Below are 17,500 nucleotides of genomic sequence, written 5' to 3'. Positions count from 1 at the left end.
GGGCAGCGGCGAGGCTGGGAATCGTGGGCGAGTTTTTGGACGCGGGGCAGGAGCAGCAAGAGGCACAGCAGGTACTGCGGCTGCGGTTGCCTTACCTGCCATTGCGGCAGTGGGTGGACGACATCAAAGCGGCGGCGCCGAGGGCGTTTGGGGCGCTGCCAGTCGCTTCAGACGCCTACCTGGAGTTGTCCTAGGGATAGAGCGCTCTTGGGTGATTGCTCCCCTGCAAACTGTCCCCACCAATTATGTCTTGACACAATCAGAAAGTCCAAAAAGCGTACAATGCAAAGGGATGGGCCAGTCACAGCGCAATGTGTTACATGCTCACAACGGACAACCTCAACAATGCGCACCAGTGCGGCGCGAAAAAGCAAACTACGGCAACAACGACGCGTCGACTTGCGAGGCAGCATGCCGGGGCGGGTGCGCTGTGCGTTGGACAGAGAATCAGAGAGTCAGGTGTCGGTCGAAATCTAAAGTGAGGCCAGTTGTTGGCAGGCACATACCCTGTTGAGTTGGTCGATTTTTGACCCCCTGCACTGGAGACATGAGATCTCAAAACCTCCGCACAGACGCAACAATCCCTCCGACAACCCATAACAGGCCTCAAACATGGACACCGCTGCGGCCCCGCCGGATGCAACACTGGGCCAGTGGCGACAGTGTGCGTGCGCGAGACACCCCCAGACGCCTCGCAACAGCAAGGCGTGGCGTCATGGCAAGGGAAAACAGTATGCAGCGTCAGCAGTAAAAATGCTGCACGCCCAACTGGTGCAGAGGTGGGTGGGGGTGCTTCCCGGGAACATCCGAGGACAGAGGCGAGTTTGAACATAAACAAACGTGTAACATTGAAAAAACCAACCAAATGCAAAGGGGCCCTTGTGCCGCAGCGCGCGCATCAAGTGCCGACGCTGCAGCGGCTGGTGCACTGCCGACGCCTGCGCTCAGTGCTACATTCACGAGGCAACCTGCCTGAGGTTGAGCACAGCGCACGGCCGGACGAAGTGCGGTGGCGCGCTGCGGCGGGAGGGCCCTGCCCAAGGCCACAACCAGGGGTTGGGGCGCGATGCATATCTAGGGCCCGCTACGGGGCGTTTTGCCAGCATTCGCAGTGCACCAGCGCACGCACAACGGCAACAGCCGCTGAGATGCGCTATGCGAGTGTAAAGGCGACCAGGGCAGCACTGCACGCAGAACAGTCGCGCAGAGACAACCCAGGAACGTCACAACAGGCCTGTGAAAGAAAGCCACGAAAGGCGGCTGGATGCATTCCCTTTGCGGTACAGGCTCTGACGCGCTACCCAGTGTCCGACCAGAGCATGGGCAAAGGAAAGGCTAGTGGCAAGGCGCAGCTGCACCTAGCTGCGCAGTAGCCCTGCTGCCCCCACGCCCCACAGCGCCCGTGCAGCACAAACTTCTCTCAATGCTCGATGCAAGCGGCCAAAGAGCCGCCGCGCGGCTATGCCCCGAAGGACCGGGCACTGATGCACATAAAGGCTGCAGGTACCCCGCCCACACACAGCTCGGGCAGCCGCCAGCGGCCTCCAACCCCAGCCGCTAGTGTACAACCGCACTAATCTTCCACTACCACCGCTCAGCTGTTGCCACGCGGCGCGCTTGATGACACGCCGACGGCGCCAGGTCAGATCACATAGTCCAGCAGAAACCCGATCTGGTCCATATCATCGCAGGGCTCAGACTCCGCGGCGCGCTTGATGACGCGCGCCGGCACGCCGACGGCGACGCTGTGCGGCTCCAGGTCTGTCACCACGACGCTGCCCGCGCCCACCTTGGCGCCAGGGCCCAGCGTCACCGGCCCCAGCACGGTGACGCCCGCGCCCAGCAGCACGCCGTGCCCGACCTGCGGGTGGCGCACGCCACTGCCGATGCCGCTGCCGCCCAGTGTGACGTGGTGCAGCATCGACACGTTGTCCCCGATGGCGGCGGTCTCGCCGATGACCACGCCCGTCGCGTGGTCGAGCAGTATGCCGCGCCCGACCCGCGCCGCGGGATGGATGTCGACGTGGAACGCCTCGCTGATCCGCGACTGCAGCATCAGCGCAAGTGCGCGCCGCCCGCGGAGCCACAGGTGGTGCGCGATGCGGTGCGACTGCACGGCCTGGTAGCCCTTGAAGTGCAGCAGCGCCTGGGTGTAGCGGTCGCAGGCCGGGTCGCGGTCCAGCACGGCGTGCAGGTCCGCCATGGCCGCCTCCATGACCGAGGGGTCCTCCCTGTACACGTCCTCCGCAATCTGCTTGAGCTGGGTGCTGTAGAGGGTGGGGCTGGCCAGCTTGTTGGCCAGGACAAAGGCCAGCGCCTGCTCCAAGCTCTTGTGGGCCAGGATGCTGCTGTAAAGGAAGCTGGCCAGGGTGGGCTCGTCATCCTGCGGTTGGGACAACGTTCCGAGGTGGGGCGCAAGCGTGCGCGCGCGTCAGCGGCGCGGTGGCATTGTGCGTGCTACGCGTGAGAGGACCGCTCGCATGGAACCGAGCAGCTCAGCTGTGCGATTGCCGCTCCTGGCCCCGCCAAGCCTTTCCCTGCAGTGGCGCCGCAATCCTGGCCTGGCGATCGCAATGCGGAGACGCGTTGACCGAACCTAGCTTGCTTGGCACAAGTGCAGCATACCATACCAGCAAACCCTGCTCACCGCATCACGCTTGCACTCCTGCCGGATCCTCTCCCACAGCTGCTCCTTGCTAAGGTGATGCGGCTGCGTCCGCCAGCCCTCGGACGGGTGGTAGGCTGCTGTGCAGCGAGGGATGGAGGGGAGCGTGTGAGGGGGGCCGGCGACGTGGACGGGTGCGAGCGCAGCCACACAGCGCGGCTTCCAACACGAAGTGGCTGCCATGGCACCTATCGCGCGAAAGGGTGCAGCAGTGCGACAACAACAATGTGATGCCCAATGTGCACTTGCCCGCTGCGCCAACGCCAATCCATGCACAGCGCTTACATCATCCACGGTCGCCATCGCAACACCCACCTTTCGCGCACGGCGGCTGTCTCTGCTGCTCCCGTGTCTTCTGCCGCTGCTGCTGAGGAGCCTGCGTGGGCGCCTCAATGGCCATTCGTGCTGCAAGGCTCGTTCGCACCAACTCCAGGTCCTGGGTCGTCAGATACGACGTGCGTCGCGAAGGCGCAGCAGGCGCCGCCGCTGCGCACGCCGCCACAGCGGGCACCGCCGGGGTGCATCCGGAAGCTGCGGGCATGGGATAGCCGATCGAGAGTGTGCAAGAGTGTATCAAGACCCGGTTCATCACCTCAGCAAAGCGGTTCGGATACCCCGCATCCTGTCCAAGCACCTTCGCTTTCACCCCGCGCACCTATGCGGGCTGCCGGAAGGGCGCTGCGGGATGCATACGAATGAGCCTCGGCACGAGGCCTGATGCCCGCGCCGCGCGTGGGCTGCATTGTTGCAAAGAAGCCCGCAGGCAAGACTGAGCCTGACGAAGTGCCGGGTCTCAAGAGCTAAGGACGCGCTGTGTAGCTAAACAATCCCTAAAATACCAACGCGCTTGTGTACTTGGCGTGACAAGCTGCTGGACGCCAAGTGCTGCGTGCTCGTGCAGAGAATCAAGATGGATGGGCTTGTGTATTCGTTTTTGCGAGCGTGAACTAGTTTTGTTGCACGGGGGAACGTTAGGAGTCACTGATATGTCATCCCAATCTGTCCTCGAGTTGATGAAGAGTGGTTTACGACGGCTCCCTCACTCCTGCCGGCCTTGTGCGCCGTCAAACTGCTACGGCTCCTGTGCTCGCGGCTCCTGTGCGCTACAGGTCCTCACTTTGTTGAGAGGCGATGATGGTAATGCTGCAAAGTGAAGACGTCTATTACAGGCCACATAAAGGGGGCTCGAAGTTGTTCGCTGCTGCCCTGAAGCTGGCTCTCACTCTCGAGGCACTGGTTGGCCAACCGTATCAGGGCGCTGGGCAGGCGCAACTCATACCTGTACCACTTTCTTGAACATGTTTTCATGATAAGCTGGGACACGTGGCCGGACGCATGGTTGGGTCATGGGCAGGGTTGTTTTTTGGGGGGGAGGGCGATGGACTTCCCGATTATGGCGTCAGCCTTTGCTGGCGACTTCTCATAGCGCTCCGCAGCCCTTGGGCCTGACAGCCTACACCACTTAGTCGGCATGAAGCACGCGCAGATTCTAGCAGGGGTGGCGCGTCCCTGTCAGCTGGAACAACGCCCATCTCTTGGGATCTGCCTTGAGATTTGGCCAGTGCCAGCATGGATACCTCAGAGCGATGCTGGCTGATGCATATGCTCAGGACAAGCAACCTACCTCGAAGAGGCAGACGCCGCCGATCACCGGGATGCCATGCATTGCCACAACACTCAGATAGCGTGCTCCTTGGCCATTTGGCACATACAATCCCTCGCACTGAACCAGTGCAGTAGCCGTAGTGCAACCCACTAAATAATGGGGTCAAGCGCCAGCACCAAAGACCCAGGCCAGGGCTTTACAGTATCCAAGGACACAGTGCGCACAGTCCTGCTCCAACGGCATGCATGCAAACTGCGGGCCAAGCCGGGCACCTGTGCGAAGAGAAAGAAAGGCGCATGCAGGGGCCACGACACTGCCGTCAGGAAGGGACGTGCCACGCGCACACGACCGCAGCCAACAAACGCAAGAGCAAATGGTAAGCCAGCCAGAGGACATGTCAATAGCAGACAAATGCAAGTGCAGTTCCATGCGCGGCTGCCTATCCGTGCGTGCACAGGTCACCCTGCCAAGGGGGCACAGGCAACTGGGCACGAGCAAACCTCTGGGAGCCATCTTTTTCACAACGGCGTACCTGAGGCACCACTGTGAGACTGTGGCATGCGTGACCGCGCAGTGGGTGGCATCGATAGTGCATGCTGTGAGCCACCCCTGGGACGCCTGCACGTGATGGTATCGAGCAGGCGTCCCACGACCTGCAAATGCATGGGTTTAGTCCACACTCCCGTGCAAGTGAAGCCAGGCTGTCATTCCACGCACTGGCGCCCAGGAGGCCCTAGCCATGACGATGCTGGTTCCTGCTGGTGCCGTTGCAGCCAGCCAGCCAACCATGGTGACCGAGTGCAAGGGGATGTGGTTGGAGCGGGGCCGCTCATCGTCGCCTCTACAGGTGTAGTGCAGTTGTTACCATACAGGGATGTTTGTCAACTTCGGGTGCGCCCCACCGCCTGGCCCCCCGGCCGCTCACAATCTGTCGCCGTTTGGGTTCGGGGCAACGCGCGCGCCGGGTTCCGCTGGGGCGCGGGTGCGGGCAGGGCGCACCGGCCCGCGCACCATAACCGAAACTGTCGGCTTGTGCCCTTCAAGACCGTAGAAATGTGCAAAAATCGTCGTCGAAAAGAAATCAACTCACGAAGGATGCCAGCTCAACGGCACCTTGCCTACATATGACACACTGGCAACTGTACTGCCGGTGAGGCGCAGTGACTGCTTATCCGAGACATGGCCGCCGCGACAACGGCAGCAACCGTGTAACATTGTGCCCCATAAATGCGGTTTTTGAAGGTCTGAAGTGTTTTACAAGCGTGCTTCGTCAGATCACGTACGTGGGCTTGCACAGTGTGGATCAATTCTAGGGGTGGTGCTGCCCTCAATAGCGGCGGATGTGTCTAAAATCATTTGAGTTGTAATCCGTTGCAAAAGTATCCGTGATTGCTTTCCTCCGGCAGGCATCATCTGCTGCGCTGCGGGGGCGGCGCCTGCAAGCGACGCACGTGCGGCATCCGCAGTGGCCCCGCGGCCGCTGCAACAACAGCAGCAGCCAAGGACGGCGGGCGCCCCTGCCCAGGGCGGGCGCCCCTGCCATGGACCCCGCTCCCAACCTGGGGTACCTGCTGTCCTCGCGCCTGGGCGACGACTGGAGCGCGGACCGGTTCCAGCCCAAGCCGGAGCTCCTTGCCCAGCTGTCAACAGACGCGTTCGAATCCCTCGACCCCTTGGTCAAGGCGCGCCTCATTCTCTCCTGCCTAATGGCCGCGTCCCGCCAGCAGCCGCGTGGCGCCGCGGCTGCGGCTGCGGCTGGCGCCGAGACTGGCGGCTTGCAGTCGCAGCAGCAGCAACCGGGCGGCGGCAGCCAGCTCGCGGCGCAGCTGCGACGGCTGGGGGACATGGCCCTGGCGGACGACGATGCGTGGGTCAAGGTGCTGGGCGCTGCCGCGGGGGACTTTGATGGACGGCTGGACCTCGGTGCGGTGTGCGCTGCCAACCCCAAGGTGGGCAGGCTCCCTGAAAAGCTGGCGCAAAGGGAGGGCGGCGGGATGCATTGGACGGGGGCCCACGGGCCGCATTGGAGACAGCAAGAGGAGCAGCTGAGCAGCGAAGAGCGCCGGTTCGGCCAGCCGCAGATTGCAGGAGCCGTCGCCGCGCCGCGCAACGAGCCATGCCCCCGCTAGAAGCAGCGCCGCCGCCGCCGCCCCTGCACAGCCGCGCGGACCAGGTTTGCCATCCTTTGCGCCTTCTTGAGCCACCCCGCAGGTGAACGCGACCGTGGCGCGGCTGCGGGAGCTCGCGGCCGGCTGCACCAACGCGCACCTGTACCCCCCTCTTGAGGTGCGGCGCGGCGCGACCAGGGGTGGGTGTGGGGTCTGCTGTTGGTGCCTGCGACTGCAGAGCATATCGCTGCTCGTATCCAGTCCTCTCGGGTGTCTCTGTGGCTGCAGGCCCGGCCGCGGTGGCATGCGCCCCCAACCACTCCCAGCCCCTCCCCACCAAACGCCAACTGCCGCAGGAGTTGTACCTGGCGCCGTCAAACGCCGAGGCTGCGGCGGCGCAGCAGCAGCGGCAGCACCACCACTTCACCCCCAGAGCGCCCGGGGAGGTGCCCGCCCTGCGCGTGCGCGCCCGGGCGCCGGGCCCGCTCAGCCCCAAAGGGCTGCCGCGGCAAGGTGGGATGAGTCGCAGCCCTCTGCACGACTGGGGCTGGCACAAAGCCAAAGGGGCGATTGCTTTCCAACGCAGCGGTCGCACGCCGGGGCAAGTTCCTTTTTGCCGCAATGTGAAGCTTGGATGTTTTTGGTGTTGCCATTACTCCAGGCCGTGTCCTGGCTTCAACCTGCTCGTCGTCACGACCCGTCGTCAGCGCTCTGACCCACCCCGCGCGGTTCGTGCGCACGCGATGCTTCGCGGCTCCGCAGGCTCAATGCTTGCGCGGCGCGGCACCAGCACAGGGGAAGACGCCGCATTCCGCCCAGCACGGGCGGCCGAGGCGCCGCCGCGTGCCCAGGTGTGTGTGTGTGTGTGTGTGTGTGTGTGTGTTGATGGGGGTTGCGGCAGGTGGGGATTGGTCAACTGTCGTGAAGCCATTGGCCATGCCCCCACATTGTCTCTGCAGTTATGCCCATACATGTGCAGGCGCCACAAAATTGAACGCGCACATGTGCAAATGCACTGCATCTGATTGCACGGGTCCTTCCACTGTACTCATTCGTTCAGCCCCTCTTCCGCGCGCCGTGCACGCCCCGCAGCAGCGCGCTCAGCAGCAGCCCGAGCGGCGCGCCGGCAAGCACCCTGTGCAGCCAGTGGGTCAGAGGGAGGCGGTGTCGCGGCTGTCGCTGCAGGCGCTCGCAGGGAACAAGGACGCGGCCAAGCTCCTGCGGCAGCAGCAGAAGGAAAAGCTGCTGCAGCAGCAGCAGCAGCAGCAGGAGCAGCAGCAGCAGCAGCAGCAGGCGCTTGAGCCACAGCAGCAGGCCCCCGCCGGTGGCGCGGCGCCCAAGGTTCGACTCCCCCTGCAGCTCAAGCGGACCGGGGGGGCAGCCCAGCCCGTCCAGCCGAGGGCCCCGCCACCAGGGCCGGAGGAGGACGAAGCAGGGGCCGAGCCGGTGCTGGGCAGCAGCGCTGCGCGGCTGGCATCGTGGGACGACGATGACGACGACGATTTCGAGCCGGCCCGCGCGACGGCGGCCGCGCCGCGGCCGGCTTTGCAGATCGCGCGCGGCGGGCGGCAGCCGTCAGGGCGTCTCCGCGCGGCCGCGGCGTCGGGGGCGGTGGCGGCAGACGTGTCGGGGGAGCAGCGGGCGGCGGAGGAGGACGCCCTGCTGGAGGATGACGTGGCGCAGGGAGACGGGGCTGAGGCGCCGCAGTCAGCTGCGCGGCAGCTTCAGGAGCAGCAGCTGAGGGAGCTGTTTGAAGATGAGGACGACGAGGCGGAGGCCGGGCCCACAGCTGGCGGCGCGTCGGCCACGGGCGCGGCGGGTGTGGAGGCAGCTGCGGCGGGCACGCCAAGTGCCAAGGCGAAGCGGCGGCGCGCGGTCATTTCTGACGATGACGAGGATTAGGGCAGGATTGCTGGGTTGCAGCCGCAGGATGCATTTGACCATCGACAAATGTTCGTTACACGCTTGAAGCACGTCCTGGCAGCAACTGCTGTGGTGTGCGGTTGCTAATCAATTGATTTTTGGTGGCTGGAGTTTCAGACATTTGTGTAGTAGTGTGCAAATGTGTGTGATGATGCGACAAAACAGCAGCTGTCGAGCAGCTGTTGAGCCGCAGCAGCGGCATCTGCTGCTACTGCTGCCACTGACAATGGTGATGATAACAATGCAGTGCCTGCATTGGTAAACCGGGAGTGCAGAGGGCACCCGCAACACCTCTACAACCAATCCACCACCCCCCAGCCGCCGTCACCCTCCGCAGCCCCGGCGCTTAGCGCGGCCAGCAGCTGCCCCTGCCCCGCCAGCGCCTCGACCAGGAACGCCGCCCCCAGGGCCGCCTCTTTTGTGTCCCCCTCGTACGCGCCGTGGCTGCCTGGCACTGTCCGCAGCAGCAGCATCGGCTCTGCAGCACGCGGGCCCCGCCCGTCGCCGGCCGCGGCGGCGCGCAGGCGACGCAGGCGCGCGGTGGCCTTCGCGGCGTCCCAGAAGCCGACGTCGCGGTCGTGCAGCGCGGCGCGCAGCAGCAGGTGCGGCGGCCCCGGCAAGTCGCCGCCCTCCGTGGCTCCCGGCGCCGGTATCCCCGCTGCCGCGAGGGCCTCTAGGTGTTGATACGGCGACCACCCCGCCAGCGCCGCCACCGCCGCCGCCGCGCTGTCGCTATCGCTATCGCGGTCGCCATCACCATCACCATTGCCCCCCGCCCCGCCGCCGTGCTCCTCTGCGCCGATCCATTCTAGGCTACCCTGCTTGTGCCGCACCAGGGCCTCAAGGGGGTCCAGGCACGGCACAGTCAGCACCGCCGCCGCAGCCAGCCCCGGCCTCGCAGCCAGCGCGCCGCCGACCAGCCAGCCGCCCGCGCTCGCGCCGGCCAGCGCCAGGCGGCCGCGCGCGCACGCACCGCGCGCGACCAGCATGTCGGCGGCCGCCGACAGGTCAGCGACCGACACCCGCGCCTTGCGCGCCGCGCCGCGCCCTGCCTCAGCCCAAGCGCGGCCCAGCCAGCCGCCGCCTCGGACGTGCGCGATGGCCACGGCGAAGCCCAGTTGCATGAGCAGCAGCCTCGACTCATCGAAGGCCGCCTCAGCCTCGGGGAGCCCGAAGCTGCCGTAGGCATGCAGCACCAGCGGCGGCCCGCCGCCGCGCCCGTCCTCGCTGCACAGCCCTGCCTGCAGCGCCGCGCGCTTTGCTTCGTGCCAAGCGATGGTGATGGGCACCCGGGTGCCGTCGTGCGCGGCGGCCGAGGTTGTGGCGAGGCGGTACCGCGTGCGGTCAAACGCAGGGTGGGCGGCCACCGCCGCAGCGGCGCCGCCCAGCAGCAGCCGCGCTGTGGCGCCGGCCGCCAGGTCGAGCAGCAGCTGAGAGGGCGGCGTGACGAGGGACGAGAAGCTCATCAGAAGCTGCCCCAGCGGCTGCTGCTGCTCCTGCTGCTCCTGCTGCTTTTGCTGCTTCTGCAGCTCCTGTTGCCCCTGCAGAACCTGTTGCTTCTGGAGCTGTGGCACTGTCCAACCGTTGACGCCCATCCACTCCCAGGTCACGCCACGCAGTACACACGAGACGTCAGGCAGAGGCACTTCGTACTCTGCCGCCACCCGCAGCGAAACTCCGCCCGCTGCACAGCTGCCATCACCGATGCCGCTACCGCCGCAGCTGGCGTCCTCAGCGAGCTGAAGATGCAGCAGGCGCGCCACCAGGCGCTCACTGCAGCCGCCTTCAGCGTCCAGCAGCCGGCAGAGCAGCAGCACCTCGCGCGGCGCCAGCGCGCCGTCGCCAGCACCTGTGCCGCTTGCTTCCGGAGGCAGGAGAAGCGCCTCGAAGCGGCAGCCGGGCTCTGCGGACAGCAGGCGCTGCCAGGGAAGGCGGTCCGCCGCGCAGGCGCTGCCGCTGCCGCCGCTGCTGATGCTGCCACCGCCGCCACTGCTGGGAGGGGACCACGGCATCCGGGACACTGACAGGGTGCCGCCTGGGCTTGTGCCTGACCACTGCCTGCAGTCGAATTGGGGTGGGGATGCACAGTTGACCAGGCTCACTGGCTTTGTTGACAAGTGAGGGGCACACATGCGCCATGTGGTACCAATCAGCAGACCGTTCTTCCCTGGCATACCAAATCCAACCCCACCATAAGGAAGGCTACCCACCGAGCAAAGAGCCAGCCGCCCCAGGAGCTCACTGCCATCCGGGCCGCTGAGTCAACGGGCAGAACCCCAACCCAGCCACTGCCAGAAGCTGCCAGGCCATGAGCAGCGGCCAGGCTGACCCTGGCCTCCCCCCCTGCCATGGTTCGAGAGGCCTCGTCGTCGCTGCCGCCGCCGCTGCCGCCGCCGCCACAGCGGCGCACGATGCCCCGGAGCGGGTCGCCGCCGGGCGGCAGGCAGCGCACCTCCACAGGGGTGTTGTCGGGTGCTAGGCCCGCCACAAAGACCACCCACGTGCCCCCGCCGTCGCCTTGGCCGATGGGCGCGCTGCGCCACAGGCACGCGCGCACGCCCCAGGGATCGCTGTACACAAGTGTGCCGTGCTGCTGCTGCGGCACAATAGGCTGCTGCAATGCTGCAGGCGGACCAGCGTTGTTGCTGCCCTCAGTGGTGAACGAGAGCGCCCGCACGTCCATCTCACCCGCGCAGAGGTACAGCAGGTGCTGCTGCTGCTGCTGCTGCTGCTGCTGTGGCTGCTGTGGCTGCTGCCGCTGCTCACTTCCCTCCGGTCCCCAGTCGTTCATCTCGCTATCTCCAGGCGCCACAGAGGGCGGCGCACCCGGTGTCAAAATGCTGCTACTATTGCTGCTGCTGCTGCTGCTGCTGCTCCTAGTGCTCACACTGTCGGCCAAAACAGGTGCAAAGGAGGCCCAAACCGCCGGCCCTGCCACAGGGCTGACTGCGGCAAGCTGCTCCCGGCCCCCTCCGATGCGCACCACGCGCAGCTCGAGCGGGCCACCGGTCATGCGCCGCTCCACTACAGCGACAAGGTCGCCTGCTGGCGAAACATCCAGGCTGTGAAGGGTGTAATGGCCCTCCCCGGCGCTGCCAGCAGCCTTGCGCTCGTCTAGAACCAGCTCCACCGCCGCAAGGGTCGCGGCCCCGCTGCCACCGGTGCATTTGCCAGGCCCTGTGACGCCGCCGAGCGCCCGCCGGTAATGGACTCTCAAAGCAGACCCCGGCTGCCGCTCCGTCCAGTAAATGTGGCGACCTATTGCACGCCCCCTGGGGCCATATCCGCGCGTCGGGCGCCACGCCATCAAGGTGGTGGCCGGGCTGATGCGGCCGCAGCTGCTGATCAGGTCCGGAGCGGCGGCCGCACCAGGGGTGACGGCGCCGACGGCTGCAGGCCCGTGGCTTGTGCCTGAGTCGCTGCTGGGCTGCGCCTGTTGACGCAGCTCAAGGAGGCCTTCAGTACCGCTTTCGATAACGTCATCATAATCGTCGTTAGCAGCAGCCGCAGCAGCAGCCTCCTTCATCGCCGAATGCAGGCGCCACTCTTGCAGCAGCGCCTGCAGGCGGCGTTGCAGGGGCTTGGTGTGCGCCATCGCGGCGGCGGCGTACCTGCGCCAGTCAGCGTCAAGGGAGCCGGCATTGTGCAGCCGGGCGTGTCCGGGAGTATGCCGCATGGAGTTTGATGCACCCCACATGCGCTGGTGTGTGTGTGCGCCAGGCCTGAAGCGTCACCGCCAGCGCAGGCGCCGCATGGCGATGCATGCGCAGCGCACGCGGGCTGCGCGCGTGTGGATGCGCCTCTGCGGCGCTCGGCAGCTGCCGCGGCGCCCACCTGTTCTCTTCGCTGAGGTATTGCAGCACCTCTGAATCCTCAAATCCCTGCCGCCAGATCCAAGCAAACTCATCGCGGTGCAGTTCGGCGCCCCTCCACAGCAAAGGCTCGGCCGCGCCCACCCGCGGCACGGGCGGCGTGGTCGGGTCCGAGGGCGAGGGCGGTGGGGCGGGCCCGGGGCTGGAGGCCGGGCCCGGCGCTGGCGAGGCGCGCGACGTTCCCGCGCTGCAGGACCGCCGTGCTCCGCGCGGCCGCAGCAGCCTTGGCCACTGCCGCGGGGTGCACGATGGCTCAATGGGCCTGCACCAGTCGCTGGTCACGCCGCGGCTCGTCAGCAATGCGGTCATGTCAAGCCCGGCTGTATGAAGCACGGTTTTGTATAATTGAGACTAGCCTCAAGATGCCGCCCAAGCCTGTTACTAATGGACCCATGGCGCAGAGCGGAGCCGAGCGCCGCGCGCAGCGCACCACCGCAACGCTGATCTGGGCAGCAAGACACTGCACCTTGCTCTGGCTCGGTTTCCTGCCATCCGCTATCAGGTCCAACGTATATATGCTTTCTCGGCTCACCGCATGCACAACATAACAGAAGCCGGGCCCGAAGCTAGGCAGGCACTGTAATGCCAAAGCACAAAGCTCACAGCAGGACCGTGCAACGCCCTCTTCGTTGCCAGCCTTGATACCAGCGCTCTTAAGGCCAAGGTGCGGGACGTCCAGAGGAGCACGCGCAGCCAGCAGCATCCCGCGGAGTGGCTGCTGCACGGGCCGACTTGCAAGCTCAGTGGCTGCTGGCCGTGGCAACAAGCAGCCGCGAGTTCCTTTTAGCTGTTGGTACAGCTGCACCCGCCCCTGGACGTTGTTTCGCCCTTGCCTCTGCACCCATCGTATCGCTGCTGCCCCCGCTGCACTCCTCCCGCGCTTGCAGCAAGCCAACATGGGGGGCGAGACCGTGCGGCTGTTCGTGAAGGGCCAAATCCTGGGCTACAAGCGGGCCAAGGCTAACCAGCACAACCACACGGCGCTCATCAAGATCGACGGCGTGGCGTCCAAGAAGGAGCTGGACTTCTACCTGGGCAAGCGCATCGCCTACATCTACCGCGCCCACACCGAGAAGCAGGGATCCAAGCTGCGGGTCATCTGGGGCAAGGTCACGCGCGCCCACGGCAGCGGCGGCACCGTGCGCTCAAAGTTCAGGAAGAACCTGCCCCCGAAGAGCCTCGGCGCGTCGGTGCGCGTGATGCTCTACCCCAGCCGGGTGTGAGGCGAGCTTGGGCCGCTGCGGCCCCACGGCGGCCTGTAATGTGTCGATCCTATGGTGTCTTGTGGGTCACCAGGGCAGCCCACCTCGTGAGCGATTACAGTGGCGGCTGCTGGAGCGAGAGCACAGCCGGACGCGCAGCACAGCAACGGTGCGCTGGGAGGCGTGGCTGATCAGTGGCATGGATGCCAGACCTAGCTGCAGCAACAGAAACAGCTTTTGCAGCAGCAAGACACAAGGGACAGGAGTATTGGCCGGGCAGCAGGCTGCAGCATTACCTGGCGCAGGGGTGATGTGCAATGTTGCGGCGTCGACTGGCAGCACCTGATTTCGGGCAGGTGTAGGCGGTGCACGGCAGCATTGTTTTACAGCTGCCAGCTATGCTGCGGGTTGGTTGGCGCAGCCGGCACCTGAGTGCGCGTCTGCGGCGCGAAAAGCATACACTGGCAGCAGGAGGACGCCACGGCAGTGGTGGTGAGCCCAACGCAATGGCAAAAGCCTGAATCTAACAACACACACCAGCACAAGCAAGTGGCTTACAGAGTTGAGGGGCAAGTCGACGACTCGAGCATGCATAAGGTGCTGCGCATACGCCGCAAGTCATATTTGCAAGAACGAAACGAAGGTGCCAGTTGACTAACAAAGAACGAGTAAAGGGTTGGCGTTCAGCAGCGCAGTTGAAAGTGCAACGCATACACAAATTGAGCTGTGCATGCACAAAAAATGAGGGCAGGGACGCTGAACATATGCCAATGCAAAATCATTCAGATTGATTGAGGTCAGCGTGCGGACTCTGGGGCCTGAGCAGTGGCCATCAAAGCATGAGCTCAGCTGTGTATGTCATATTCCCTGCATTCTCCGAAGGCCAACCCCCTGTACGCGGCCAACAACGCCTTGAAGCGCGGCCTCGGGACACTCAGGCCCAGCCGCTGCCAACGCGGGTCGCGGCGGTCCACCGGCGGAGGAGGCTTCCTGCAACAAGGGTGGATTGATTGGGGTCCGCAGGGGCGCTTGGGCAATGCTGGGTGGGAACTGTGAAACTCTGGGACACAAAGCAAGCCGTACAGGTACTGCCAAGATCACCACCAGGAACAGAGGGCCTGACAGGCTCAGCACTTGCAACACCTGGAGGAGGGGGGAGGGCCCGCACAACACTCACGTAGCGGAGTACAGCAGGCCCCAGTTGCGGACAGCACCGCTCTGAAACAAAGTGTGACATTCCTTGATGTCGTCTCGCCACGCGTCCAGCCGCGCCGCCGTCCGCTGCCACAGCCGCCGCGTCTCGCTCCGACGCAGCGCACTCCCTGCCGTGCGCCCGCGCCCACCGCGCGCTTCAAATGCAGCCTGCGCGCCGCCCTGGCTGCGGCGTACAGTGTAGCCGGTGAGCACCTTGTGCCGCAGCAGCTCGCCGCCTCGCCACAGCCCGAGTGCTGCCGAGTCCGCGGACAGCAGCACCAGCAGCACAGACCCCACGTACGAGCCCCTGATGCCACCACCGCTGCCGCCGTGGCAGCTGGCGAGGGATGCGGCCCGCAGCTCTGCCAGCTGTGATGCATCCTCGGCATCCCAAGCTGTCTCGTCGTCATCCAAATCTTCAAGCTCCGCCATTTCTATTTCGCCAAGCGCCAACCCAGGGTGCAATTCGTTGTCCGGCATCCCTGATTCCAAAAGTGGTACGCGCCACGGCTGGAAACCCTCTGCTGCTGCTACTTCTGCTGCTGCTTCTGCCTTTGACCAACAGGGGCCTTCCACGTGCTGCCCTGTGTGCGCGATAATTTTACGCTGGCTGCGCTGCAGAGGAATTCCGCTGACCAGCTGCGCCAGGTGTTGCTGCGGGCCAAGGGTGCCCTGAAGAGGAGCCGGCACGATGCGCGGTAGGCGCAGCTCGAGGGCTAGGCGCCCCGTGGCGTCAGCTGTGCACCATGCGTGCACCTCCTGCCGCCAGATGGCCCTGGGGTAGGCCGGGCGGGCGGCAGTGCCATGGGTGCCAAGAGCGTGAAGCGCACGCAAGCAGGTGCTGTCCGAGGGAGGAGGGTGTGAATGATCTAAAATCCTCAGGCAACCTGCAGGCAGCCGGGACATCGGTTGAGGCTAAAAGCAGAAGCAAGAGACGGCACCAGCGCGGCGCTGCAGCACACACCTGGGGTACTGGTTGCTGAGCGCCTCCAGCCGCTCGAGCGCCTCGGCGGCTGGGAAGGCGGCCCGCTCGCATGGCTGACGGACGCCTGGGTCCGCCACTGGTGCTGCTGGCCAAGAGCTCGTGGGAGCCGTCCCTGTGCCTGGTAAGGGATTGGCCTCGAGCCAGGCCATGAACTCTTCTCGTGCCGCCTGCAGGTGCCAGCAGCGGCGCAGCGCCCTGGGCACACTGCACACAAGCTTGAATTGCCAACATGCTGCTTGGGCACTGCCCTTGCTGAATGCAGTCACGCGCCGATAGGTACAGAGTCGCATAGTACGCTCAACGTTGCCTCACAGAAGCCACTTCCAGCAACGAACAGGTATCCCGCAGATCGCGTTCAGTAATCTGCATGCAGCGTTTCGTGTGAGCCATTTTTTGTAGTGATTGCACGGTAACGGTGAACGTGAAAAACTTAGCAGTCGCATTTGGCGGTGGGCAGCGGGTGTCCTGCCGGCAGCTGTCGCGGTTCTGGCCAGGGAGCACTGACGTACTGGGTTGACTGCACCGATGCATGGCCACCTGCACGGCGGACAACGGCGTAGCATCCGTACATCTTACAGCACAAAGACATTCTGCTCAAATTGCATCAACATGCTCTTGCATGGTGGCGTCATCCAGGAGATGGATGTTGGTCCATGTTTGGTGTTCAGGTTGCTCATCAGACTCCTCTGGCAAATGAACATGTTGATGGCATCCTCTGTAATTTACATGTAATTTACAGTATCTTTTCAACGTCATCAGCCGCAGGGGCGAAGTCGCATATCGTGGCAGCTTGACATCCAGCTGAGCTCACCTGGCTTCGCCGCCGTCGTGATTTTGGAACGGCGGGATGCGCACCGGCCGATGCCTGCGATATGCGTAAAAGCCCTGACGCATTGTATGTGGCTCTGATCAACCGCTCAAGCTGTCGTTTGGGTCCCCACTCGTAAGATCGCAGGCGGGGTGCTGTCATGCTTGAGAACGTTTCGCGTAAGATCAAGGCGTGACCACTCGGACTGGTTGGATTTCAATTTTTATGCAACATTTAGGGATCCATTTCTCGCCTTACGGTGCGTCACACGCGAGGAGGTCCTGCGAACCATCTCTCCACCTCACCGGGAACTGAGAATGATGCAGCCCCAACAGCAAATAAAATCGCGGTGTCGTGGGCCCACGCAACAGCCTGCCAGATACGTAGCACTCGCTGCTCGCGATGGCGCGTGCAGCAATGGCCGCCGACGGTGTAAGCGCGTTTGTCGCGCGGCAGTGGCGACCGACGCAGACGTTTCAATCACGGTAAACACCCAATGCAACGGGCAATCGGGGTGGCATTGATTTATGGCTGTGTGCTTGTACGCTAGCCAGGTGTGTGCCTGCCTGCCCTAACCACCTGTCTCATGCCTTTCGCCCAAACAAATACAGCGGCAGCCGCTGGGTGGGTCCGACCTGGAAGTGTCGAATGTGACCCTCGGGACGATGACGTTTGGGGAGCAGACGGACGAGGCGGAGGCGCACCGCATGCTGTCCTTTGCGGCAGAGGCGGGTGTCAACCTGATCGACACCGCAGAGGTGAGTGGCGCGGGCTGCGCGTTGAGCGCATGTGCACGCAATCTGCAGGCTGTGGATTGTTACGCCGCTGCGGACTGACCAGCCTTGGTTTTTGACACCATCTGCCCTCTAACTGGGAGGTCTGGTTGGTCGCCAACCCTGCGAAGATCAAAAGTCATCATCTTTCGAGGCCAAGCGGCCCGCGGCTGCATGGCTGTTAGTGCAGCGCGCTCCCCCCATGTGCGCCAGGCCGCCCACCCCTCCCATCCACTCGATGACCACACCCACTGAACCCAGTGCCGGTGTTGCAATGGGTCAGCGGCAGCACCCCCCGACACATGCATGCCCCATGCACCCTTGTGCTCGGGCCACCAACCACGCCCGACCCCCACTCCCACCC

The 17,500-nt window shown here is 64.6% G+C and overlaps 6 protein-coding genes across 6 annotated transcripts in view; 3 read left to right on the top strand and 3 right to left on the bottom strand.

The window, feature by feature from the left end:
- Nucleotides 1-194, top strand: part of MNEG_3254 (hypothetical protein) — a gene marked incomplete at both ends in the record, with an annotated part of 1,968 nt that extends 1,774 nt beyond the window's left edge. The window contains one exon of the mRNA XM_014048272.1: nt 1-194. This exon is cut by the window's left edge and continues 821 nt beyond it. Within this exon, the coding sequence (XP_013903726.1) occupies nt 1-194 (194 nt within the window).
- Nucleotides 195-1,642: 1,448 nt separating this feature from the next.
- Nucleotides 1,643-3,065, bottom strand: MNEG_3253 (serine O-acetyltransferase; the record flags this gene model as incomplete). The annotated part of the gene is made up of 3 exons (XM_014048271.1): nt 1,643-2,383; nt 2,648-2,745; nt 2,981-3,065. The coding sequence occupies 3 exons, from the start codon at nt 3,063-3,065 to the stop codon at nt 1,643-1,645; spliced, it is 924 nt and encodes a 307-aa protein (XP_013903725.1).
- Nucleotides 3,066-5,812: 2,747 nt separating this feature from the next.
- On the top strand, nt 5,813-8,281 carry MNEG_3252 (hypothetical protein; the record flags this gene model as incomplete). The annotated part of the gene is made up of 5 exons (XM_014048270.1): nt 5,813-6,220; nt 6,483-6,557; nt 6,736-6,892; nt 7,142-7,230; nt 7,472-8,281. The coding sequence occupies 5 exons, from the start codon at nt 5,813-5,815 to the stop codon at nt 8,279-8,281; spliced, it is 1,539 nt and encodes a 512-aa protein (XP_013903724.1).
- A 314-nt stretch (nt 8,282-8,595) lies between these two features.
- On the bottom strand, nt 8,596-11,093 carry MNEG_3251 (hypothetical protein; the record flags this gene model as incomplete). Its single annotated transcript, XM_014048269.1, has 2 exons — nt 8,596-10,291; nt 10,513-11,093. 2 exons carry the CDS (start codon nt 11,091-11,093, stop codon nt 8,596-8,598), a joined length of 2,277 nt encoding a protein of 758 aa, XP_013903723.1.
- A 1,977-nt stretch (nt 11,094-13,070) lies between these two features.
- MNEG_3250 (hypothetical protein) lies at nt 13,071-13,397 on the top strand (the record flags this gene model as incomplete). The annotated part of the gene is made up of 1 exon (XM_014048268.1): nt 13,071-13,397. The coding sequence occupies one exon, from the start codon at nt 13,071-13,073 to the stop codon at nt 13,395-13,397; it is 327 nt and encodes a 108-aa protein (XP_013903722.1).
- A 1,152-nt stretch (nt 13,398-14,549) lies between these two features.
- On the bottom strand, nt 14,550-15,002 carry MNEG_3249 (hypothetical protein; the record flags this gene model as incomplete). Its single annotated transcript, XM_014048267.1, has 1 exon — nt 14,550-15,002. One exon carries the CDS (start codon nt 15,000-15,002, stop codon nt 14,550-14,552), a length of 453 nt encoding a protein of 150 aa, XP_013903721.1.
- Between the last annotated feature and the right edge of the window lie 2,498 nt (nt 15,003-17,500).

The sequence above is a fragment of the Monoraphidium neglectum genome, assembly GCF_000611645.1.
Source record: "Monoraphidium neglectum strain SAG 48.87 unplaced genomic scaffold scaffold00400, whole genome shotgun sequence".
Classification (NCBI taxonomy): domain Eukaryota; kingdom Viridiplantae; phylum Chlorophyta; class Chlorophyceae; order Sphaeropleales; family Selenastraceae; genus Monoraphidium; species Monoraphidium neglectum.
The sequence above is the reverse complement of the archived record's forward strand: the minus strand, read 5'-3'. Positions and strand labels throughout refer to the sequence as shown.